This window comes from Oncorhynchus clarkii, chromosome 9, assembly GCF_045791955.1.
Source record: "Oncorhynchus clarkii lewisi isolate Uvic-CL-2024 chromosome 9, UVic_Ocla_1.0, whole genome shotgun sequence".
In the NCBI taxonomy this organism is placed as follows: domain Eukaryota; kingdom Metazoa; phylum Chordata; class Actinopteri; order Salmoniformes; family Salmonidae; genus Oncorhynchus; species Oncorhynchus clarkii.
The window spans coordinates 17,364,592-17,391,160 of NC_092155.1; the positions used below are offsets into that span (position 1 = coordinate 17,364,592).

The 26,569-nt window shown below is 44.1% G+C and overlaps 2 protein-coding genes across 3 annotated transcripts; one reads left to right on the forward strand and one right to left on the reverse strand.

The window, feature by feature from the left end:
- Positions 1-1,008: 1,008 nt before the first annotated feature.
- On the reverse strand, positions 1,009-14,148 carry LOC139417125 (negative elongation factor A-like). The gene is made up of 11 exons (XM_071166370.1): positions 13,880-14,148; positions 9,659-9,830; positions 9,002-9,163; positions 8,292-8,381; positions 5,588-5,715; positions 5,399-5,468; positions 5,105-5,193; positions 4,890-5,001; positions 4,381-4,688; positions 3,151-3,250; positions 1,009-1,429 (listed from the first exon to the last, which is right to left on the reverse strand). Exons 1-11 carry the CDS (start codon positions 14,087-14,089, stop codon positions 1,245-1,247), a joined length of 1,626 nt encoding a protein of 541 aa, XP_071022471.1. The 5' UTR covers positions 14,090-14,148; the 3' UTR covers positions 1,009-1,244.
- A 1,596-nt stretch (positions 14,149-15,744) lies between these two features.
- On the forward strand, positions 15,745-24,843 carry LOC139417127 (NELL2-interacting cell ontogeny regulator 1-like). Of its 2 annotated transcripts, XM_071166372.1 has the most exons (5): positions 15,761-15,880; positions 16,212-16,300; positions 17,771-17,842; positions 24,483-24,632; positions 24,731-24,843. In XM_071166372.1, the coding sequence occupies exons 1-3, from the start codon at positions 15,769-15,771 to the stop codon at positions 17,840-17,842; spliced, it is 273 nt and encodes a 90-aa protein (XP_071022473.1). In that variant the 5' UTR covers positions 15,761-15,768; the 3' UTR covers positions 24,483-24,632; positions 24,731-24,843. The 2 variants fall into 2 exon arrangements, with proteins under 2 accessions (XP_071022472.1, XP_071022473.1); XM_071166371.1 differs by lacking the exons at positions 24,483-24,632; positions 24,731-24,843 and having other exon boundaries at positions 15,745-15,880; positions 17,771-17,897.
- Positions 24,844-26,569: the final 1,726 nt, after the last annotated feature.

Here is a 26,569-nt window from a genome sequence, read left to right on the forward strand (position 1 = left end):
AATCCCATTCATTTTCACATCTGTTGACCATGATTACTGCCTGCTGTTGGAATGGAGTTAGATCAGAGCAGCTAGGGCGTTCCAGCTCAACGCCCCCAGGAGGAGCAATAGACTTAAAGCAGCTGTGTATTTCTTCTCAGAACCGCTAGGTGTCAATGTAATCTAATGTAGCGGTCCTGGATGCTAAAACATGCCCCCCTCAAAGCAATAAGAGGCCAACTGAAATAATAGTTTGGAACACATTTAAACCGTAAAATATAAAGGCTACAGCAATTGACTGTTTTAAACATTTTTTTTGGGGGGGGGACTATAGGGTGTCACCCCCAACACCCTAATGGACAAGCCGCCACTGATTCATACTGTACTAAATACCAGTGCGACTGCATTGTCTTACGACAGGTGTCGTCATGCTAGTGCAACCCCCGTTGCCTGAACTTCCTGTCTTGAAGAGTAATCCAACAGATCAGAGTGGACGAAGCTGTCAACGGTACGTCTGTACCCTAATCATCAGGATCTTAGAGTCAGGAGGAGAGAGATGTTCTGAAGGACTTATGTTAAACACTGGAATCTGAACAGGTTTTCACTTTATTTTCTTCACTTCTTGGTAAGGATGGAAAAACAGCATTCTCCAGAATGTTCCAAATCAGAACTAGACAGCACAAAGGAAACAGCAGATCATCCCATTGGTCACATTTTTCTGAAACGTTCAGGCTTTTTTCTTTGTTCTTTTCAAATCATTCTTTGACAGAAAGTAGGAAGCTGCAAACGTCCCATTATTTACCTTCTCACAGTGAAAAACACGGACAGTTGTAATAACGACTTTCTCTTGACATAGTGTGGCATGCTTGTACCTTTAATAGTAAAGCAAGTGTTAACAGTTGTCTTATTAAAATAAGGTACAACTTTGTACCCCTCCCCTTACCAAACATTCAGGAATCTGAGGGGACATATAAACAAAACAGAAAAACAAACCAATGGGAGGGGGGGGGGAGAGAGAGAGATAGTCTTGAGGATACCCCTGCCTGTCAATGCAGGAACTTTGAAAGAGTGAGCCATACCCCCCTATCCCTCCCACACAATCCTCCCTAGCCCCTCACGCACTGAATTTGGCCCATGTGTATGCACAAGTGTGTGTGTGTGACAAGTCCCTGTCCACCAGAGCAAGATTTGGTCTGTGTGTTGATGCATGCATGTATGTATGTATGCATGTATGTTTAGTCCCGACAGGCAGGCCAGCAGCCACCTCAGGAGGCGTTGGTGATTGGTTTGTACTTCTTGAGGCGGGTCCACTGTCCTGTGGAGTAGTTCATCTCAAACACTGTGTCCACCAGCATGGTGGTGCTGCCCGTGCCATCTGCCTTGGGCAGGATCTCTGTGTGTTCACTCAGCTTTATCTGGATAATGTCCCCCTGCTCCGGACACGGGTTCTCTGGAGAAAGAGGGGATAGATCAGTCAGATGTTCTAGAGTGTTAAGGTAGAAGGGTTCTCTGGAGGATGGGATATATCAGTTAGAGATTCTAGAGCAGTGGTCGCCAACCGGTCGATCGCGATCGAGGCATCTTCAAGACATTCCTAGTCGATCACCAAATATTTCTGTAGAAAAGCCAATGAACGATAAAGGCTTGCGCTCGTGATGAGCTGTTGCCGGTAGGTGCACTTGATTCAAAAATCCTGCTCGCCGTGTAAGCAAAGTGTTCCCATGAGACAAACTCCACTGGTGGACCGGCAAATCTGTGACTAAATCGAGTGCACCTACTGCGCTGCCCAATCGGATAGCTCAAATCACCGTGACTACAGAGCTTCCATGACCCTGGCCACAGCCAAGTTTAATAGGCTACTAGCCAACGTCAGATTTAATAACTTTTAAAACCATGACCACAGAGAGACTGTCAACGAATACAGCAAAGAGCTGCTGTTTTCATGACTGCGTTCATGGTTAAGTTTATATTCAGCAATGTCACTGTTTTTATTCAACACTTACAAAATGCGCCTCTCCGTACTTCTGTTTGGGCTGCAGCTGCAATGAATGAGTAGCCAAGAATCGATAGCTCTGCTCTTTATTATTTTTAGCAGCTAGTACTGTCGATTTTTAATATTAAGGAATATTAAACATTCTCTGGTCATAGTAACAACATGAATTTGTACATGAGGCAGATGCAATGCGACTTGAGTTTCGCCATCAGGTGGAAGACGGTGTCCCCTCTCTCTGGTCACTCTCACCGGAGGAAAGGAAGGAGAGAGCAGGGACCGTGAGAGGCGGTTGGGAAAAATAATTTTGAATGGTCATCCAAGTTAGAAACTCAGGCATCTTTCTAGAGCTCTGACTTTTCGACCTGAAGACCACTGACGTGGTGATTTGACCTCGTTGACTATCAGATGCAGGTACCATCAGTCCAGTAAAATAAAAAAGCAAATTATTTCATTTCATGCTCCACAGTGCCTCAAGTGCTAAACCAACTGATCCATTATGTTATCAAACTCGAGTTTTGAAATATAATATGGTCTGATTATTAACAATATTGGCAGGCCAATCATATAGCCAATATGCTGTGATAATGTGTTAGGGCCAACTGCCCAAACCTCATTCCTACAAAACTGTTTGCGTGAGGTTAATGTAAAATAAATAAATCTCAGCAGTAGATCTCAGCTTGCTTTTTGACTGCGTAAGTGATCTTGACTCAAAGGTTGGTGACCACTGTTCTAGAGTGTTATGGTAGAAGGGTTCTCTGGAGGAGGAGGGGATAGATCAGTTAGATGTTCTAGAGTTATGGTAGAAGGGTTCCCTGGAGGAGGGGATAGATCAGTTAGATGTTCTAGAGTGTTATGGTAGAAGGGTTCCCTGGAGGAGGGGATAGATCAGTTAGATGTGTGCTGATATGGTAGAAGTCAGACATTTTCAACTAGCAGTGAGGGTAAGAGTGTTGGAAGGTGTGTTTGTGTACACATGAGTAAATAGCCAGTTAGGCTTAGATTCGACCCCCACCAGAGGGCTTGCACATATCCACATCCCAGTCGAACACATTACTAGTACGTTAAACTCACAGTATACGACTAGGTGGACATACTCCAGGGAATATTCATAATCCATTGCAAAAAGCTATTACTTTTTACTAAAATGAGGGAGTATTTTGCAGAAAGCAGTACAGTACCTCTGGATCCGGCCATGAAGCCCAGGATGAGTGCTTTCTCTGGTCTGGTAACCTTGTTGGCCGTCTTGAACATTTCCTGAGCAGCATACATCTGGTCTCTCTGAGGTTACACACACAGCGGCGCAGAGGTTACACACACAGCGGCGCAGAGGTTACACACACAGCGGCGCAGAGGTTACACACACAGCGGCGCAGAGGTTACACACACAGCGGCGCAGAGGTTACACACACAGCGGCGCAGAGGTTACACACACAGCGGCGCAGAGGTTACACACACAGCGGCGCAGAGGTTACACACACAGCGGCGCAGAGGTTACACACACAGCGGCGCAGAGGTTACACACACAGCGGCGCAGAGGTTACACACACAGCGGCGCAGAGGTTACACACACAGCGGCGCAGAGGTTACACACACAGCGGCGCAGAGGTTACACACACAGCGGCGCAGAGGTTACACACACAGCGGCGCAGAGGTTACACACACAGCGGCGCAGAGGTTACACACACAGCGGCGCAGAGGTTACACACACAGCGGCGCAGAGGTTACACACACAGCGGCGCAGAGGTTACACACACAGCGGCGCAGAGGTTACACACACAGCGGCGCAGAGGTTACACACACAGCGGCGCAGAGGTTACACACACAGCGGCGCAGAGGTTACACACACAGCGGCGCAGAGGTTACACACACAGCGGCGCAGAGGTTACACACACAGCGGCGCAGAGGTTACACACACAGCGGCGCAGAGGTTACACACAGCGGCGCAGAGGTTACACACACAGCGGCGCAGAGGTTACACACACAGCGGCGCAGAGGTTACACACACAGCGGCGCAGAGGTTACACACACAGCGGCGCAGAGGTTACACACACAGCGGCGCAGAGGTTACACACACAGCGGCGCAGAGGTTACACACAGCGGTGCAGAGGTTACACACAGCGGTGCAGAGGTTACACACACAGCGGTGCAGAGGTTACACACACAGCGGCGCAGAGGTTACACACACAGCGGCGCAGAGGTTACACACACAGCGGCGCAGAGGTTACACACACAGCGGTGCAGAGGTTACACACCACTAAGGTAGGTAAAACTACCACATACTGTACTACAATCTACAATGTTTGTATGTAAGCATAGCAGTCTCACATCATAAGTAGTCCAGATTAGAACGCTCACCCAATATAATGCCTGGATATTGGAAGTCCCAATGATGCCTTGAGCCAACTCACCGTGAGCGAGAGGTTCTTCTTGGGCTGGGGCTGCTGGGGCGTGGGCGTCGGGGGCTGTGTGGTGGGGGTCTCGGGCTGCGTGGCGGTGGCGGCAGCCGGGGGGCCGTTGCTGCTGGCAGGGGTGCTGGCTGGCGTGCTGGGCGAGGCGGGAGCGGTGGGGCTGGTGGCAGTGTTGCTGGCGTTGTACATGGGCGTCCTCTGTTTGAACTGGCCCGGGAGGGTGGTGGTGGCGGCAGCGCCGGGCGTGGCCGACTCCTCAGGCTGGCGACCCGACTGCAGGGCGTCACGTCCCAAACCACCTGCGTTCGCTAGAATGAAGACCCAGTTATCGACATGAAACAATCGCTATATCACTCTGCCAATCTGAGAAGATTGGATAGGAGTAACTACAGAAAATGTGCCTGGAGTACAAGGAGTGGAATGTTAGCACAAACCGACTGATACCCAGGCTAGCCAAATGGAGGGTTACCCTGAGATCTGACTAACAGCTCTGTAGGCGTCTCTCTCACCTGGCTGTGTCTCTGAACTGGGAATGTAGGAGGAGGAGGGGACCATACTGGGGGTAGACGGCAGGTAGCTCGTAGACGGCAGAGCACTCTCGTTGTTCAACGCACCCAGTTTCTGAAACACAGGAGAAGTGGATCAATACCTCTGTATAAGTTGCATTACATTGTGTGAGTTAGTGAGTGTGTGTGAATGACACTGAGTGAGTGAGTGTTCCTACCTGTGTAGATACCAGTCCAGCAGCATAGTCTGGTGTAGCGTTCTCCACCACAGCCTCCTCTTTAGCAGCTTTCTCCCCAGCCTCTGTTTCTGTACACACAGAGACAGGGCCATAAGTGGTTTAAGTGAAGACATTCAACTTTTCTAAACAATTTCAACTTATCATGTCCTGAATGTTTTAGCAAATACCACTAGCACATAATCATTAATAAGAGTCAGTGAGTCTGAAGGATGGTGAGCAACAGTGAAGACTGCTAGCTAGAGGGGTATAGATGGAAATAGAAAAGGCAGTTACCCAAAGTCTTTCTTCTCCTCTTTGCCTCTCTACCAGCTCCCACCATATCCAGCTCTGAGATGTCTAACAACTGGGGAACGGAGAATAATGTGCATCAGCTTCTCTTGACACATTTGAACACACACTATGTAGGGAATAGGGTGCCATTTAGGACACAGCACATGCCACTTGTTAATCCCCCTTAGTCACCTTGACCCCCCTCTCCTTGCGCAGGGGTGTCCGTGCAGGGGCGATAGGTGTGCGGTTGCTGGGGGGGCTGAACATGCTGGGGGTGGTGGGGCTGCGGAACGGGGCTTTGGGGATCCCCTTCAGGGGTGCTGGAAGGAAGGGTAGAAAACATGATAACATGATCTCAGCAACCACTCAGATACCAGTGGGTATTAATCAGGTTTTCCGGTAGGAAAATGTGGCGCCGGACATTTGACTGACAGCATTTACATTGACCGGACATTTGACTGACAGCATTTACATTGACCGGACATTTGAGAAATTTACCAGACTGCATTGGGTGTGTTACCCGATTAGGGCGTCCACCCACAGTGCTCAAAATGACAGAAAATCACATTTAGAGCATGGTAGTTCATCTGAACCGAACATGCAACTCAAGGATGCAATTTGAAGATGCTAGAATAACTGTCCACATTTACTTTTCCTCAGCCAACAAGACGAGTAACGAACAGCAAAATCACTAGCGTATGTCAATCTACTATCTCTCATAGTAGAAAAGTTGACCTACTCTATTTGTCAGCTTATCGTTCTGTGTGACAAAGAAATGTCCTATTCCAAAACAGACACTGGGGCAGTTGTGGGGCGATGGAGCCCAAATTCATACAACCAGTAGGCCTAAGATACTTTTAAAAAACCTGCTAAAAAGCAATGAATCTGACGCGACAGATCAGAACGTTTAGCTTAAGTTGATTAACTATAATTTCTTCACATCATAAAGTGCAGCGATACACAGATACAGATTGTTTAATAGTCACATGTACAGGGTTGCACGTGTGATGCAGGACTAAGTGAAATAAAATTATGAAAATGGTAATAAAAAACAAATGGCACTATATACACAACTGTAGCAGTGATGAATAAAAACATCATATTGGGGTGGAGGCAGAATAAAGACCATAGGGAGAGCAACGTGACCATTAAGGGGGGTGTGGGGACCAAGTGAAATAAAAACTAAATATGTACAAAAATACATAATATACACATTAACAACTGCAACAGTGATGCACGCTATTGGGGTAAGGGGGAATGTCCATAGCAGGAGTAGCAGGGGTGGGGGAGCAGCAGGTAATGTAAGTGACCATTGACGGTGGGAAATGTCCATAGGGGGAGTAGTTGGGGCAAAATATCCATGGGGGAGTAGCAGTGGGGAGGCTGGAGCAGATAGCTGACTAGTGGTGGATATTCAGCAGCCTGATGGTCTGAGGGTAGAAACTATTGTCCAGTCTGGCCACGTCTGAATGATTGAACAGGGCATGGTTTGGGTGGCTGGGGTCCCTGATGATCTTCTTGGCCTTCCTGTGACACCTGGTGCTTTCAGCTGCACGTATCGCCATCTAAAGAGTCCTGCGGTCCGCGGCAGTGAGTTTCCGCACCAGGCTGTGACCCAGCCCGACAGTATGCTCTCGATGGTGCTCCTGTTGAACACGGAGGGCCCTCTGGGACAGGCCGGATTTCTTCAGCATCCTGTTTAAGAGTCTCTGTCGTGCCTTTTTCACTACGGTGTCCCAGTGGTTAGACCATTTCTGCTTCTCTGAGATATGTACGCTGAAGAATTTGAAGTTATTGACTGTCTCCACGGCGGCCCAGTTGATGGTGATGGGGGCGTGTCCAGCCTGGTTCCTCCTGAAGTCCACAAATCAGCACCTTTGTTTTGCTAACATTTGAGGGAGAGGTTGTTTACCTGGCACCATGCCGCCAGAGTGCCTACCACCTCCCTGTAGGCTGTCTCGTTGTAGTTGGTGAATCAGGCCAACTACTGTCGTGTCGTCAGTGAACTTGATGATGGAATTGGAACTCTGAGACCATGCAGTCGTGGGTATACAGGGAATACAGGAGGGGACTGAGGACACACCCTTGTGGGGCCATGTTGAGAATCAGTGTAGATGAGGTGCCTACCTTCACAACCTGGGGGCAGCCCGTCAGGAATTCCAGAATCCAGTTGCACAAGGCAATTGGCTACACGCGAATGTTCATTCCATAATTCAATTAGTGGGAAAACACTGTCAAAAGCGCACTGCACACGCGCTGCTAATATGACCAGGATTCTACTTTTGGATACTGGACATTGAAGGAAACACATAGAACATGAGAGAAATAGACTACTGGTTTCATTGGCATATGGAAGTTTTTATAAAATAATTGCCTCCATGTTTGGTCAGATTTTGAATACAGGATACTTTGAAGGTACGACATGCCCTGTTATATACAGTTAAATGTTCAGGTTTCAAACAATTAAAGGATAAGTTATTTTTTTTGCAACAAAACTGAATAAAACATTGCAAATATAACAATTTAATGTGTACAACATCTAAAAGACCTTGCATCACAATACTGAGAGCTTTTCCGTTTCTAAAATGAGGTATTTTGGTGTTTTTGGAGCATGTGTTTCCTGGGGTCCCCATACTACACAACCAGGAAGCCATTTGTTGTAGCTACGTGGAATCGTTGCCATCAAAAGGTTTTTTTAACACACATTTACAATTGTTCCACAATGATTGTGCTAATAAAAGCATGTTTCACTCCAGCAGCAACAAATGACTTGATTGAGGCACTGTAGCAGCATCTCTTGCGCTATTCATTTCAATTACAGGCTAAACCCTGGTATAAATGGTGTAAGTGCTCATAGGCTTAGTCTTGGCAACAACAAGAAGTGTGTCAAACTCACTGGTGGTGTCCATCTTCTTGACCAGGCCTCTTCCTTTGGCGTGGAAAGGCACTCCCGCTGTCTTCTTCAGCTGTTGAGCCGTCTCTGTGGCTGAAAACACAATAACAATGAGCCAATTAACAACAATGAGTATTAAATCAGTGAACATTGTAGCATAACATTTAGCAACAGAAAACATTTTAAAACTAAACTAACATTTTCAAATGGACCAATTCCAGTAGGTCCTTCCTCGTTTCATCCTGTTTGCTTCCGTTAGGCTCCTAGTGAATACACCCAAGGGTGCTGTTCATTAGGCACCTGACAGAAGAAAACTGACAAACAGGGTGGGACTACATTAACTTGTCCAATAAGAAACACTCATGTTTGTTTTCCAGCGAGTGCCGCAATGAACATGAGTCATGACCTTTCATCAATGTGACAAAAAGACCATTCAACTTTCTGTAAAATTGCACAAAGGAGAGGAGACCTGAAACACGGGGAGGCATTTCAACAGTCTAAAGTGGCTTCCTTATCTCATCTGCTTTCCTTCATCTGCACTAATAACAGTAAATGGACAGGAGGGGGACCTGATCCCAGATCAGCACTACTAATCTGAGACGTTCGATACATTTGTCCCCAGATGAAGATGCGGAGATTGAGGTGAAGAGACGAGGTGGCCATTTTAGACTCTTGTCATGTACCCTTGGATGGAGTGAAGTGTCTTATCTTACATTTCTGCAGCAGCTCTGCCCTGAGCGTGGCACTCTTGGGCTTCCTCTTCAGCTGGAAGTGTTTGACGGGGGGCGTGAGTGGGCCCACCAGCGTGGTCAGGGCGCTCTTGTTCAGGTACTGGCACTCCAGAGGGAGCATGGCTGACGCCTCACACTCACTCACTGCAGGGAGGAGAGCAATCAAAAGCATTTATTTTCTTGTTTATTACATCTCTAAATGGATCTTGAAAGGTTAATTAAGCCCTTTTTACATCAGCAGCTGACAGTGTTTTTACAGTAACTCGACCTAGACCCCAGAGAGCAAGCGAAAGCTGTTAGTACACATGCCTGTCTGCATCATGCTATAACCAACCAGTACCACAGGTGATAAATAAAAAAGTGCATCATGACAAGTAGTCTAGAGCTCAGCAATTCACCGCTCATGTACTGAATACAAAAAACGATTCTCCACTCTGATACATGACCAATCAACAGGTGATTGTAGAGCAGCACCAACATGCTGGAAAATGTATCCTATTTGAAATAGGCACAAAAAAAAAAACATTTTCCTAAATCATTCATTCCAGTGACAACGCTAGAACCATGAACCTCAATGACTCCTGCTGTTCTCATTTTCCCCCTTGACTAGTGACTCCTGACATATTGTAGTGTACCCACCTTTCTCCCGGAGCTCCCCCAGGATGTCCTGTACATTGGGGTTCTGCTCCTCCAGGTCCAGGTTGAGGGAGCCCGTCTCAGGGAAGGACTTTAGGATGTCTGCCACCATCAGTACCCAGGGCTCAGAGTCCACCGTGGCCAGCTGGATGATCTCGGACAGGGCCTCCTTCATCTGCACAGATAGGGTCAGGGAGGTTGTGGGAGTGTGGAGGGCAAGATTCAAAAACTATTGTCCAATCTTGTGGAATGGTAATGTGTTTTTAGGCTTTACATGCATGCATGGCTCACAGTAGGCCTTAAGCAGTTTATACAAATGGTATAGAACAAGGTATGGAAATAAACTGAACCTAGAATCTCCATGGGGCAGAGTGTGTAGGGGCAGAGGGTGGATATGGAGGTTAGAGCAGGGAACGGAATTCGAATATATGTAATGTATGTATGTATGTATGTATGTATATATATATAAAACACCTGGACACTCGCCAACTACACCACCAGTTGAGGCTCATCAGAGGAGGATAGAGAGGACCATCCTCCTCAGTGAATTTCATACAATTTAAACGTTCCAAAAGTTAAACATTTTTGATAACTACACTAAATATGTTCACGTCACCAAATTATTTATTAAAACACACTGTTTTGCTGTCTACAGCAGCCTCATGGTGTACACCACCAGTTGAGGCACCACCAAAGTAATTATGACAAGGCTCCGCCAACCTCAGCTCTTCCACCAAATCAAAGGAGGATACTGAAACTACAACTAGCTAGCAGTTTACCATCCTCCTCAGTGAATTTCATACAATTTACCAGCTGGTGTAAGCGCTAAACTGCTTACTGACTATACACTAACGTTAGTGCATGATTGAAGTAGGTTTACTAATGCTTTAGTTCTGTTAGCTATGCTGACTTTAGCTAATATGTTTTTTATTTTATTTAACTAGGCAAGTCAGTTAAGAACAAATTCTTATTTTCAATGACGGCCTAGTGGGTTAACTGCCTATTCAGGGGCAGAACGACAGATTTGTACCCTGTCAGCTCGGGGGTTTGAACTTGCAACCTTCCGGTTACTAGTCCAACGCTCTAACCACTAGGCTACCCTGCCGCCCCATATGGTGACAACGATGTAGGCTGTGTTTAGCGGTTATCATATGGTTTGGCTTGGAAAGTTTTTTTCGGCTGGTCACAAACAGCTGATGCAGAAGGAATACAATGTGGCTGCTATGAAAGTGAACTGGGTTTACACGTGATCAGGGCTGTATTTAATCCACCGATTCTGTTGAAAACATTTCTTAAACGGAAGCAAACGGAACAAAACGGGGATAAACGTACCTGAATCTGTCCAATAGAAACTCTTGTTTGCACCTGTTGGACTAATGATTACACCCTAGGTAAGCTAGATGCACGCAAGAGTGTGCAAGGCAGTATTGAAATTGTCACTGTCTGTCCATGCTTCACTGTCTGTCACCTCATTTCTCTCGACCTATGTCCACCTACGTTGTAAACTTTCATTCATTGTCTAGGTTGTAGCAACCTCATAATGGGTATAGGGAAAAATGTTGTATCATGTAGTATCCTAAACCTATCAATTTGACATTGATCTGTGTGAATGGAATATGAATGGCAGTCATCCAATGTGCTGTAATAGAAATAAGGCCAAACTAATAAAAAATAAAAATCATCATCATAAACGGCACCGACCGCCACTGTACTCTACTCTTGCCATATAGAGAGTGTACTGACTTTCTGTTTCCTGGCCTGGTGTGGTGGGCTGTCAATTGCCTTACAAGGCCATCATTGGGAGGCCCTTAAACCTAGGTTCCAAGCTCAGCAGGCTGCAGTGCAGGGGACTTCATGGCCTCCATCATAGCCAGGCCACAAGGCCAGGCGCATCATAGAGAACCCTGCACACAATCTGGTCCAATGTTTTGAGCTGCTGTCCTCCAGAAGGAGATATAAGGTCCCACTGTTCAGCAAGAATAGGAGCAAGGCAAGTTTCATTACATCAGCCACCAGGCTGCTGAACAGTGGGCATAGGCCCAATATATGGTCGGACAGAAGGCTGCAGGGACTGTGAATGTGTGCGTTAAGCTATATATATATTAAAAAAAAGGCAGCATTTAAACTGACAGCCCAATTCTGATCTTTTATCCACTAACTGGTCTAATCAGATCAGCTCTGATAAAATTCTGATTAGTGGAAAAAAGTATCTTAATTGGGCTGCCTATGTAAACGCAGCCCTATTAACTTTCCAGTGTTTTTGTGTATTTTGTATTCTGATCGCACAAAATGAATTTCCATGTAAATGAACAATAAGGTATATTCAATCGTACATAGAAGCTACAACTTCTGTGGTGCAGAATGTCAACCAGAGCTGACTCCATTGGATGAAACTTAGGAGTGCAAAGAACTTTGGACTAATTTTAGATAATATATGACAGGAGATACTGATTTTGTTATGGTCAAAAAATGGTGTGACAAGTGACAAGTCTAACTGTATAGCCTACATGTAGCTAATTCAATCGCTTACCGGTATTAATCACGGAAATAGAATGGGTAAACAAAGCAATGTCGAGATATTTTATGGAATGCACCTGGTTTACAACACCGGTTGTAGACCAGTTGAGATTTATTTAACAAAGCTTAATAGAAAGTTTAACTGTTGATAGCTGATTTAAAATAGAGCAACAACTATTTCAAAGGCCATCTCCCACTAGTTTGTAATTGTGATCTAGCTAGCTCGCTGGTTACGCCCTCCAAAATGGCACTACCTGGCAGTCCAATCCAAAATGAAATCTAGAATTCGCAACAAAGCCTCCTTCACTCATGCTGCCAAACATACCCTCGTAAAACTGACTATCCTACCGATCCTTGACTTTGGCGATGTCATTTACAAAATAGCCTCCAACACTCTACTCAGCAAATTGGATGGAGTCTATCACAGTACCATCCGTTTTATCACCAAAGCCCCATATACTACCCACCACTGTGACCTGTATGCTCTCGTTGGCTGGCCCTCGCTTCAAATTCGTCGCCAAACCCACTGGCTCCAGGTCATCTATAAGTCTTTGCTAGGTAAAGCCCCGCCTTATCTCAGCTCAATGGTCACCATAGCAGCACCCACCAGTAGCATGCGCTCCAGCAGGTATATTTCACTGGTCATCCCCAAAACCAATTCCTAATTTGGCCGCCTTTCCTTCCAGTTCTCTGCTGCCAATGACTGGAACGAATTGCAAAAATCACTGAAGCTGGAGACTCATATCTCCCTCACTAACTTTAAGCATCAGCTGTCAGAACAGCTTACAGATCATTGCATCTGTACATAGCCCATCTATAAATAGCCCACCCAACTATCTCATCCCCATATTGTTATTTATTTATTTGCTCCTTTGCACCCCAGTGCACATTCATCTTCTGCACATCTATCACTCCAGTGTTTAATTGCTAAATTGTAATTATTTCACCACTATGGCCTATTTATTGCCTTACCTCCCTAATCTTACCTCATTTGCACACACTGTATATAGACGTTTCTATTGTGTTATTGACTGTAGGTTTATTTATTCCATGTGTATCTCTGTGTTTGTGTCGCACTGCTTTGCTTTATCATGGCCAGGTCGCAGTTGTTCTCAACTGGCCTACCTGGTTAAACAAAAGGTGAACTAAAATATATAAAAAAATAAAAAGCGAAACCACCTGACTGACAAAACTCAACAAGTTCAAGCATTTCAATGATTATCAGACAAATCAGATTACAAATACGACTACACTACAAACAGGTCCAATGCTACATTTTAGGTTAGCTAACTAAAGTGGTGTTTATGAAAAGAAGGCATGTGCATTAGGTAAACAAAACAGAAAACATACGACTGGACAAAATTTGCCTAGCCGCGATAGTTAGCTACCTCGGTCTGTAGACACTTACCTACACAGCTGACGTTAGCAGCTATCTAGCTAACCAAGGAAGCTGGCTATCGATGGTTTAACTTGAGTAGAGAACACTGTGTAATGATGTTGACTGTCTGCATCGCCATATCTGCGGCTAACGAGCTAAGTATACATTTGAAACAGCTTGTAAGCATGGTGTCCATTGACGTTACAACTATACTTCCCGCTCAGGAAACATCAGCTAGAAACTCGGTCAAGGCTGCCTGTTGCATAATCCCATCTAAACTAGCTACCTAGTGCTCAATCAGTCATGTCAACTCGCGTAACGTTACCCACCTCGTCAACAGTCCGCCTGGGAAGATGCAGCATCCCTAGCAAGAGTTTTAGCTTAACTGGAGGCGACAAACTCGAAAAACACAACCGTATATTGTCGATAACTGAAACGGTGAGGAGTGAAGCAATACTAGAAGGCGCCCAAAGCTCGTCTGTTGATCCTAGTTTATTATGGAGCCACAGACCGGTGTCGCTGTCCTTCATCGACGCCATCTTGGAAAAAGAAGTGTATTGAGTTCGGGCATTTTAACAGGCTACCTAAGAAAACAGAACTGTTAGGACCCACCCACATGTTCATATCGGGGAGAGCAAAATATACTCACCTCTCTCTTACCTGTCCTCAAAAAATATTATTTTACAGGGCCTTTTGAAATAATTACTTTACAGAACACTTGAGTTGTACAACAGCATTGCATTTATTTACCATTCATTTCGCGTGTTAGAGTTATGCAACTAAATAATTTCTTAAAATAGACAGGCCTGTAGGAATATTATTGTACAACAATTACTGTATCTCAAATCAAATGTTATTTGTCACATACACATGCTTAGCAGATGTTAATGCGAAGTGTAGCGAAATGCTTGTGCTTCTAGTTCCGACCATGCAGTAATAACCAACGAGTAATCTAACCTAACAATTTCACAACTACCTTATACACACAAGTGTAAAGGTATGAAAAATATGTACATAAAGATATATGAATGAGCGATGGCCGAACGACATATGCAAGATGCAGTAGATGGTATCGAGTACAGTATATGCATATGAGATGAGTAATGTAGGGTATGTAAACATTATATTAAGTGGCATTGTTTAAAGTGGCTAGTGATCAATTTTTTTTTTTACATCTTTAAGGTTATGCAACTAAAGATGCTAAAATTAGTGCTGTGATTAAATTAGCCTATAAGACATGTGACCAACATAGCGAACCAGAGAGGCCAACATTTCATTTGCCATGAATAAAACAATTTAGCATCATTTTACGTGTTTTCGGGAGGGACAATCCGTTCAGAGGGTTTTATACGCATGCGCTTTCTGTCCATCGAATTCATATTCAACAGAATCGTTCGTCTCTTCATTATCACACACAGTGAGTAGGCCTAGATTTGAATGCTTCTGTAACTGATGTGAAATGGCTAGCTAGTTAGCGGGGTGCGCGCTAATAGCGTTTCAATCGGTGACGTCACTCTCTCTGAGCCCTTGAGGTAGTTGTTCCCTTTGCTCTGCAAAGCCGCGACTTTTGTGAAGCTATGGGTGACGATGCTTCGTGGGAGGCAGTTGTTGATGTGTGCAGAGGGTACCTGGTTCGATATATAAACATATATATATATATATGTGTGTATGTAGGTCTATATAATGGTGTGAAATAGACAGTATATGTTATATAGGATGAAATAGACAATATGCACAGTAAGTTATATAGGATGAGCCTTGAATAAAATTAAGTATGTATATGCATATGAAGTGGGTAAAACAGTAGGCCTATGTAAACATGTATTTTTTTATTTATAAATTGAACTTTTATTTAACTAGGCAAGTCAGTTAAGAACAAATTATTATTAACAATGACAGTCTACACCGGCCAAACCCGGACGACGTTTGGCCAATTGTGCGCCGCCCTATGGGATTCCCAATCACCGCCGGTTGTGATACAGCCTGGATTCAAACCAGGGTGTTTGTAGTGATGCCCATAGCACTGAGATGCGGTGCCTTAGACCGCTGCGCCACTTGGGACCCCTAGTGAGTCTTTTGCTGAGCAAACATAGCCTACAGTCGTTTTCATCTAGCCTACCAATTTCGTAATATGATAGCTGCCTATCCTAAAGTTTCAAAGGCTGAAATTCGCTCTCTCCGTTTGCCAGGTCTTCCTCTGGACATGATGCACCGCAGTATGGCATCGAGCGGCTATTTGAAAGCGGCGATGCTGCTCTTAGCTGTGCAGCTGCTGTCTTTTAGGCCAGGTTTTGGCGAGCAGGAGACGGGGAAGGCAATACCTGCCGAAAGTAAGTGGTGTTTTATTTAATAGGTTTTATTGTATTTGTTCTTTTTGCAAATACACACAATGAGCGTTTGTTACTGTTGTGCGGATGACTATTGTGCATAGATAGAAAAAATGTAAGATTTATTAGACCTACACAAAATCAAATCTGATTGCCTAATCAATAGTTTACCAATTGAGAACAGCCATTGATTGATGAAGTGTAGCAGCATATAAGGTATTACTTGTAAATCTAAAAGTCTTCAGATATTGATTTTGTTTTCACAAATGCAGTAGCCTATATATAATTAATCATACTGAACACTATTATTGTATTTTGTCTCATTGTCTTGCAGGACGTCCCTGTGTGGACTGCCATGCATTTGAATTCATGCAGAGGGCACTGCAAGACCTCAAGAAGACTGCTTTCAAGCTCGATGCCCAGGTAACAGTTCCTATCCCTCTCTGTTTCAGTTACACTTTATGTTGCATTGTAATTATTCTTGTAAGTACAGTGTAAAGACTATTGCATATACTCAGTGCTTGAAGTGGGCTGGAGCTGTCCACCTCCAATTTGTCTATAGATTGAGAACTGGCACCTGATATAGAATAGGCTATTGGCTTTATTATGTTATGCGTACCACCATCTAAACGAAGACTTCCAGCTCCCAAAATGAGTACCAGTACCTATTTCATTCCACTTCAACCACTGATCAGTGGCATGTCCAGTACATCTTCAATGGAGTGGCCAAGGTGGGGCACAGACCCAGTTTAGGGGGGCCATAACATATACATTTACATTTTAGTCTTTTAGCAGATGCTCTTATCCAGAGTGAGTTACAGGAGGAACTAGGTTTAAGTGCCTTGCTCAATGGCACATCGGCAGATTTTTAACCTAGTCATTATGAACCTTAATCGATGGAAGGTGGATTTTGATCCAAATAATTATGATGGTGCAATGCATTAAATGCTTCAGCTTAGGTTTGAGATATTTCCCTGTTCAAATAAATCATAAATTAATTTCTAAATCTTGTTAGAGTGTTTGCATTCAAGCTTTTTACCCGTACAACAGTAAATTCACTTAATGTGCCATCCAGAGTGTGAATTATACCGTGATATTCATGGGGTCTCTATTTTTTAACAGGATAATTTTTTAAATAGAAGGTTAAGTAGGTTACCTGCGTACGCTTGTCTACTCTGAAATAAGTCCAGCATCCTAAAGAGTGGATTGTGCACCTGCCATTTGAACGGAAAGGGATATATTTTGCAAACACCATAAGTGTAATGACATTCAGCGTACAAAGGGGCGTGGAAACATGGATGCCAACAGAACCCAGTCAACATAATTTAAAAAAAAATGATTTCTCATTCTTGTCTAGCCGTGTTTCATAAGTTTCCTTCAATTTGCAAGAGGCCGAATCTTTCATCAGAAAAAGCGTCAAACAGCGCCCCTCTGTCTTAGTATCTGTAGTACACACATCTGATGGTGTCTGGCCAAAAATAATATGACATGTCATACTCTTTTTGGCCAGACACCATCAGATATGTACATGGGTTAAACATACTGTTTCACTTGCTCGGATGCTTTCTCCAGTGAGATTTCTAAGTCTTGCTGTCGTCGTCCGTCTTGGTCAAAAGTTCCTCTGTACAGTTCCTCTATAAGTTGCCTGCCGTTGTGCCCTTGAGCAAGGCACTTAACCCCCTACAATTGCTCCAGAGGCGCTGCACTGCGGCTGACCCATTGCTTCCAACCCCGCGGGTGTGTGTGTCTCGGGGGGGGGGGGGTTGGATTGTGAGCGTAAAGACACATTTCCGTTCTCTATAAGTTAATGGACAAAGTAATGTGTTAGTCTTGCTTAGAAGGTTTACTCAGACTGGTGCTCACTAACATGGCATTGCCTCTATTTCTTCCTAGACTGAGACCCTGGCATTGAGGGCAGTGAGGCGAGCCTTGTGTGGATGCACGCCCACTAATACCCTGCACTGAGTTAAGTAGTGATGTGCCCTCACCATGGCAACCGACTCCACACCCACTATTACTGGACACCTTCTTTAAACTGCCTGGACTAGACAGATGTCTCTGAGCCTTCTTCTATGGAATATTGTAAAAAAAAAAAAGTTTAATAATTTGTACAACATGCACTTTATTTTCTTTGCTAACATATCAGATATTATATTGCAGTGGTTTAATTGTAATTTGAATATAATATTTTATTTGATGAGTTCAGAAAACCAGCAATGCGTTACTATGTCATGTCGGGCAAAGCAAACTACACCTCATGTCCCTCTTGGTCATATGTGAGGTTTTGAAACACAAATCTAGATAATTTTAGGTAGTTCTGTAAGCACATTCAATGAACAGATATCTTTATAAAATGTGTGGCAAAATATCAGTGATCTTCAAGATAATTCACATATACACCTGGAAGCGGTCTTGAATTCAAAAGAGCTGGTAATTCATAATAACACCCGTATCATTTTAAGAAAGTGTCTTGGAAAGTGTTTTTATAGTCATGGGAACACCAGGCTTCAGAATAAGTGTTCTTTTTAGTTCTCTGTGGTACCATACATCCTTGCTGCATGAATATAAGGTATAGACCTACACTCATCTCCATCAGTTATAACAAATGTCATTTGATCACACTTTTATTGCTGAGAATTTTCCTGCAGATGAGCTTTGTGATTTGCATCCATTCACTGAAAACCCACAGTTATATAGATTTTGTTTTATTTAACTAGGCAAGTCAGTTACGAACAAATTCTTATTTACAGTGACGGCCTACCCCGGACGACACTGGGCTAATTGTGCGCCGCCCTATGGGCCTCCCAATCACAGCCAGATGTGATGCAGCCTGGATTCAAACCAGGGACTAAAGTGACACCACTTGCACTGAGATGCAGTGCCTTAGACCGCTGCGCCACTCGGGAGCCCGACAGTATTGCACTTTCCATGAAGCCTACTTTTGGACAGCTAATAGCCTAACCACCGAGAATGCAACCTTATGGACTAAACATTCAAATCCTGTTTTGCGGAATTATTTTGCTGTGACAGTACAGGTCAAATTAGGATCCTACCACCATTTTAACATGCAGCACAACACATCTCCTTCGCAGAGAGTTGATCAGGCTGTTGATTGCAACCTGTAGAATGTTGTCCCACTCCTCTTTAATAGTTGTGCGAAGTTGTTGGATATTGGCGAGAACTGGAACATACTGTTGTGCATGTCGATCCAGAGCATCCCAAACATACTCAACGGGTGACATGTCTGGTGAGAAAACAGGCCATTGAAGAACATTTTCAGCTTCCAGGAATTGTGTACAGATCCTTGCAACATGAGGCTGTGCATTATCATGCTGAAATATGAGATTATGGCGGTGGATGAATGGCACTACAATGGGCCTCAGGATCTTGTCACAGTATATCTGTGCATTGAAATGACCATTGAAAATTGCAATTCTGTTTATTGTCCGCAGCTTATGCCTGCTCATACCATAACCCCACCATGGGACGCTCTGTTCACAATGTTGACATCAGCAAAGCACTCGCCCACACGACGTCATACACGTGGTCTGCGGTTGTGAGGCCGGTTGGACACACTGCCAAATTCGCTAAAACGTTGTTGGAAGCGGATTATGGTAGAGAAATGGACATTCAATTCTCTGGCAACAACTCTGGTGGGCATTCCTGCAGTCAGCATGCCAATTGCGCGCTCCCTCAAAACTTGAGACATCTGTGGCATTGTGTTGTGTGACAAAACTGCACATTTTAGAGTGGCCTTTTATTGTCTTCAGCACAAGGTGCACCTGTGTAATGATCATGCTGTTTAATCAGATTCTCAATATGCCACACCTGTCAGGTGGATGGATTATCTAGGAAAAATAGAAATACTCACTAACAGGGATGTAAACAAATTTGTGCACAAAATTGGAGAGAAATAAGCCTTTTGTGCGTATGGAACATTTCTGGGATCTTTTATTTCAGCGCATGAAATATGGTATGAAGGCAATTTGTAATCCAATTCCAAACTTACCTTGAGGCCACAGGTATGTGATGACGTACTCAGACACATTTCCAAAGCAACCAAGGAACAGGGAATCCAAAGCTCCGATAGTGTAAAAACATAAAATTATTTTCCAAACTAAAAGTCATTTCATTGGCAATATTCCATCAACGAACAAAGTCGAAGCGATCAGTTTTCAACTCCAAACAAAAGGTATAGACTAGTAGCAGCTTTCTTAGTATCGTAGCGCAAAAAAACTGTAAGGTAGCTCCATACCTGAGGCAACTAGACTCCAACTATACTCCATAATTCATAACGCTATATTTATAGTTGTATAAATGGACTAAAACTATATATTTAACACAAGTAAAGAAAATGGGGATTTGGCTCCAACACATGGGACCACGGCTGGTCCGCTCATTAGGTAGGCAAATTGACAAGGGCAGCATTTTCTGAGCTAAACTGACCAAGACACACCTCCAACAACAACACATAAAACCTCACATAATTCTGCCCAAAAACAATGTCTCTCAACCAGTGACATATGGGCTTTCTAGGTGAGGGCTGATGTTGCCCTTCGTTAAGCATTGCCCACTTTGTCAAAGGCAGGGGGGGGAAATATTTAGCTTGTCCATTCCCAGCGCCTCTCCAGGGTGCTGTTGGAGAGATGCATCTCTGCAGCGCCACACCAACTTTCAGTAAAAAAATGTATCTAACATAAATCATGTAGCAGATAGAGAATATGCCAGAAAGAGTATGTGGCCCTTTCTGTAGCCTACAGGCTGGAGATCAAATGTATGAAGATGTAGGATCCTTTTACATCATGTAATTTTCTCCGATCAAATAGGCTAATAACCTAAATGGCACTCAATCAATTAAAAATGAGCTGTCATGTTAACAACATATCCTAATAACAGGACAGGTCAAAGTCAAATGGACAATTCGGAATGAACAATCACAACTGTTCTCCAGGAGTTTCACCCGATTGTCATCATCAGTGGTTTGAAGTTTATATCCATAAATTTGACCGGCTGATCATAGCGAAAAATAAAATACTTCTACATGTCCCACTGTGTAAACACATTACAAATAGGCTTGTGATAAATCCAGATAAAGTTAAGTAACTCTGATATTCAAAGATGAAATCGCCAAATTGATTAGTCACAGGAATCAGGACTAATAAAACCAACACAACGGCCTGTTTTATAAATGGTGGGCATACCACATGGAGGGGCATTCATAAAATTCCATTGCGGGTGACATGGTAGGCCACACCCCAGTAAGCACGAGCCGACGGACGTCTTTAAGACGTTTTTTTTGGTCCTGTCCGGACGTCGTTTTTTGGTATTTTACAAATGGTTTACCACATAGATGGGCATTCATAAAATTCAATTTCGGTCATGACTGTAGGCTACACCTCTGTAAGCATGGACTGACTCCGAAGCACTCTCTTGGTGTGTGGTGTGTGTTTATGTGTGGTGTGTGTGGGACAGTGACTGTGAGATTGTAATTTCTGTCTGATGCTATGTCCTTGGTCTACTGATATTTTTATACATAACTAGATTCAGGGGCTTGGTTTCAGAAGTTAAAAAAAAAATCCAGTCGGCTAAACACTCAAAACAGCCTACCCAGCCACTCTGTCCTAAAGCACACTGTTGCCTCGTTTTGTGTCACATTCCAATGATAAAACTGGGGGGGGGGACAAAAATACAATTTCAGAATGTTGGGGGGGGGGCATGTTCCCACCGGCCACAGTGAAAGTTGCTCCCCTGACTAGATTCTAAAAAGAGAATCATGGTTATTAAGTGATCATGATCAACATTATTATTACATAGAATTAAGAGGCAGCATTTTATTTAAAACCCTGTAACCATGCCTCTCCTCATAGGGTGTCTGAATAGACTACTCAGCTTGGAATGAGACCCCAGGCATTATCTATCAAACGCCAATCAAAAACAATGACTGTCTCAGATCACACAGCAGCAGTTGAGGAGACACTGACTGCTTCAATTCTTCTTTTTATAAGAAACATGAATTTGTTGAAAATTCCAAATTGTTTGCGTAGCCAATTTACACACAGCTCTGACACGCACACTTATCCCACCAGTCCCCAAATCCAGAACAAATTCAAGAAAGCATACAGTGTTATATATAGCCAGTATTGCATGGAACTCCCTTCCATCTTATATTGCTTAAATGAACACAACGCCTCTCCCCTATTTGACCTAGATAGTTTGTGTGTATGTATTGATATGTAGGCTACATGTGCCATTTTTAAATTGATGTAGTTCTTTCCATGTGCTGTTCTTGTCTATTAATGTTCTGTATTATGTCATGTTATGTCATGAACCCCAGGAAGAGTAGCTGCTGCTTTCACAATTCTCTATTTGTGGACATATTGATTGTTCTGGTCTGGAGCTGCTTCTGTCAGTTATATTTCTAGAATGCAGCAGTAGCCAGCCTGGTCCCAGATCTGTTTGTCCTGTCTTGCCAACTAGGCAAGACTTGGCAAGACAGCACAAAGAGAATGAAGACCAGGCTAGAAGTAGCCTGAGTCTCGCCCCAATTACCGCATACTCTCACACGCTCCTTCATTTATTTATAATGTGGATTACAGCACAGACCCAGGTTCAATTCCAGGCTGTATCACAACTGGCCGTGATTGGGTGTCCCTTAGGGCGTCACACAATTGGCCCAGCGTCGTCCGGGTTAGAGTTTGGCCGGGGTAGGCCGTCATTGTAAATAAAAAATGTGTTCTTAACTGACTTGCCTTGTTAAATAAAGGTTAAATAAAATAAATACAAATAAATGTAGACAGAGACTGCCTGCCATACCCCTTCCATCCACATGGAGGAGCCCAAACTCAGCGCAGGGCAGGAAATTTGGTACTGCTATGTCGCATTGATGCAGCATCTTCCCTATAGGCTTAAAATCAAGAGTTATCTCTGCAGAGCAAGCATGTTTATGAATTAAATAGATCTAGCAACAGTTTGAACAAAGATCAAACTGTCTGTTATATACTCTGCTGGCATTGCAACCCTGGGCTACCTACGTCTCAAATGGTATCGTATCAAAAGTAGTGCACTATGTAGGGAATAGGGAACCATCACCTCCATCCACCCGGGTCTAAGACGCCATCCTCATGTCGCAACTCTGACTAAACTGAACACACCCAGTCAGGCCACATTCACCCCTCTGTTCTCTCTCTCTCTCTCTCTCTCTCTCTCTCTCTCCAAGCACATTGAACGTTGAACTCTTTCGTCACCTTAATAAGTGTTTGGTTTCCTGGAAGTGTTTTATAGAGGGTATTATATTATTTTTTAGCGGGGCTTATAGGAAATGACAGACAGACACCTTGGACTTGCAGAGAGGTATCACTGGCTCATGGTACTCGTGTTGCAGCAGTAATAGGATATTCAATACTTTTTAGGTCTTAGGACCTCTGGAGAGCCATAGAGGAAGCCAATCATTGGTGGTAAGAATTTAGTGGGGTTTGGCTTACATTATGGCACATGGCGTGTTTGTGTCAGAGAAGGTGAGAAAAGCAGACACTCAGTAATCTTATGATGACTTAATGGAGGAATCACATCCTCTCAGATGGGCTGAGAATCAAGCTGATTTTCTGCTGAATCACCCAAATAGATCCTGGCGGCGAAGGCAGCCTCTCAAGATTCTCTTGTCTTTCATCAAAATCCCCCTTTCATCTGTTCCTGTGAAACCCCACTAAATCCTTACTACCGTTTGAAGTGTTGTAGTTCCCTGGCATACAGTTGAGTTGAAGACCTCACACACAAACACACACACACACATAATCACACACACACATAATCACACACACACACACACACACACACACACACACACACACACGCACACGCACACGCACACACACACACACGCACACCAAGTGTTTAACCTTGCAGAACCTTACACTTACATGAGTGTCCACTTTAAAAACTTAGCCCCAATACCACCCACAATCCATCAATACCTAAAATAGTCCACACCACCCACAGTCCGCTACCACCCACAGTCCCAACCACCCACAGTCCATGGATGAGCAGGCCTCTCTCTGCAAAGAGGTTCAGGCCTTTATGGCACACCTTTTCCTCTTCAATCGCTACATTGTTTACAAATAACAGACTAAAACAAGCTTATATTTTGGGTTATGATGATGTATGACAGTTGAACTAACCTCATGAAGCATTTTATAAGTTATATTTTTCTAGAATCAATGGGTATACAGTATATCATATTATATTAAATGTCAAAAAATGGATGTACCAAGAGCAGATTGCCCCTTTCATCACTACATTAACACTCCAGCCCCTGCTCTCTACTCTACAACACTGGAATGCACCATTTTAGCAGGAGAATGATCCTCCTCCCAACGGTTCTCCTCTGGAGCGGGAAACCCCCCAATGTCTAGGAACAGAAATGTCTTAAAATGACAGGCGATGAGAGGAATTCAGAACAGTCTTTACTCTCTCCACACACACACACACACACAACGTCTGAAACGGTGCCACAGCTAGTGTTAAAACAAATTCCAACAGGACTTGGTTAGCGGTGACACCGGGAGGGACAATGACAGCCAGTCAACAACGCCCTGTATTTCTGTCCTAGATCTCCCATGCAGGCTGAATATTCCTGAATAGGCCAGTCTGCCATCCGGGCACCTAAGACCCATAGAGACGGTGTGGCCGGATCTATTTTTACCCACCATGCCCTGCAAATGGAGCCAAAATGGCCGCCCAGTGGGCATACCTCCAGCAAGTAAGTAGGAGGCTGCAGTGCTGCTGCCTACCAGGGCTGCCACCATTAATAAATTATATGCATGATAATGCATTAAATATGCATATATATTTTTGCAGGGCTTCTATGAATTACTCATTAGAGGCAGATCTATGAATAAAGCCCTGGCCAACCCTGATGAAATATTCACTGGATGAAGATACACACGGGTGGAGGGTGGAGGGTGAAGAGAGAGAGAGAGAGAGAGAGAAATAGAAGGTGTGAGAAAATCACATGCTTTGGATTCTGAAAGAAGAGGAGAATAAGTTATTCAGGGTAGTTAGGGGTTGTGGTGTCACAGCGCCTGGAGTGGTGGAGGCGGAGTCAAATGCAGAGAGCAGAGGATGCTGGGGAAACTGGACTTTATTAGGTTTCCAAAACAAAGAAGTTACAGGTCTGTGAGAGCCAGAAATGTTGCTTGTTTGTAGGTGACCAAATACTTATTTTCCACCATAATTTGCAAATAAATTCATAAAAAATCCTACAATGTGATTTTCTGGATTTTTTTTCTCATTTTGTCTGTCATAGTTGAAGTGTACCTATGATGAAAATTACAGGCCTCTCTCATCTTTTTAGGTGGGAGAACTTGCACAATTGGTGGCTGACTAAATATTTTTTTGCCCCACTGTATATATCCCTCCCTCATTATATCTCTCCCCCTCTATATACAGTATATCTCTATATCGCTCTCCCTCACTCTCTCTATCTCACTATCTCTCTTTCTCTCTCTTCCCAGGGTTCTGTGTGTTTGCATGCAGTCTGTGGGTAACTGCTGACACCTGGTAAACACAGGGATGAATCCCAAATCATACCATTTTCTTATATAGAAGTAGTGCACTATGTAGGGAATAGGGTGCAATTTGAAACACAGCCCCAGCCAGCCCCAGACAACCCTGAATCTCATTCTAAAGAGCTGGGTCTTCGCTTTTCAAGTATACCTCCACCCTCTCTCTCTTTCTCTTGCTCTCTATCTCTCATTTGCTTCTGTTTTTCTTGGGTCAAAGGGCAGAGCAGTGTTTTCTCCTCCTCCCCTCTTGCACCATCTCTCCATCTCTCCTACACTCTGCCAGTCTTATCTTAACCTTATCTTTCCCATCACTAAGTCCCTCTCTCCCCCTTTCAGCCCTTCTGTCCCCATCTCCCCTGTACTTTATCAAGCTATATCTCTCACTCCCTCTCATCCCGTTTAGAGCCTGTAGCACACACACACACACACACACACACACACACACACTGCCCTCAGAGCGGTGGGTGTCTCTGGCAGAATGGTTCACAGGGGGACAGGGGAAGTGGGCACTGATGGTGTGTGTGTGTGTGTGTGTGTGTGTGTGTGTGTGTGTGTGTGTGTGTGTGTGTGTGTGTGTGTGTGTGTGTGTGTGTGTGTGTGTGTGTGTGTGTGTGTATGCTACAGGCTCTGACTGGGTCAGACTGGGACGAGAGGGAGAGTGTGTGTTTCTGTGTGTGTCAGACGAGGAGGGTACACAGTGTGGTAACAGAACAGTGGAAACCGGGGAAACCGGGGACAAGGACCAGAACTATCCTGCAGCCAGCCTGGTTATAAATAGACCGTGTGTAGCCTAAAACTAGGAAACATTGGCACCGCACACACACACACACACACACACACACACACACACACACACAAAGTCAGATTGAAGATAATCAGAGCAAGTGGGCTACAGCCAGTCGTTCTGTCCCAGTAAAGACTTACATCTCTTTAACTAGTTATTAAGAGTCATGGTGCTCAGGAGCAGACGCTCTTATTGGTTCCCTAACCCTTGCTTGTTTGCCTTACATAACTCCAATCCTTCATTCGATTTCTATGGTTTGCTGATGTGTAAAGTGTTGTCCACTGCAGCCTCTATAAAATCACACTGACTGTGACCGAGGTCCCCTTGAATCACCCTCTGCTATTGTAT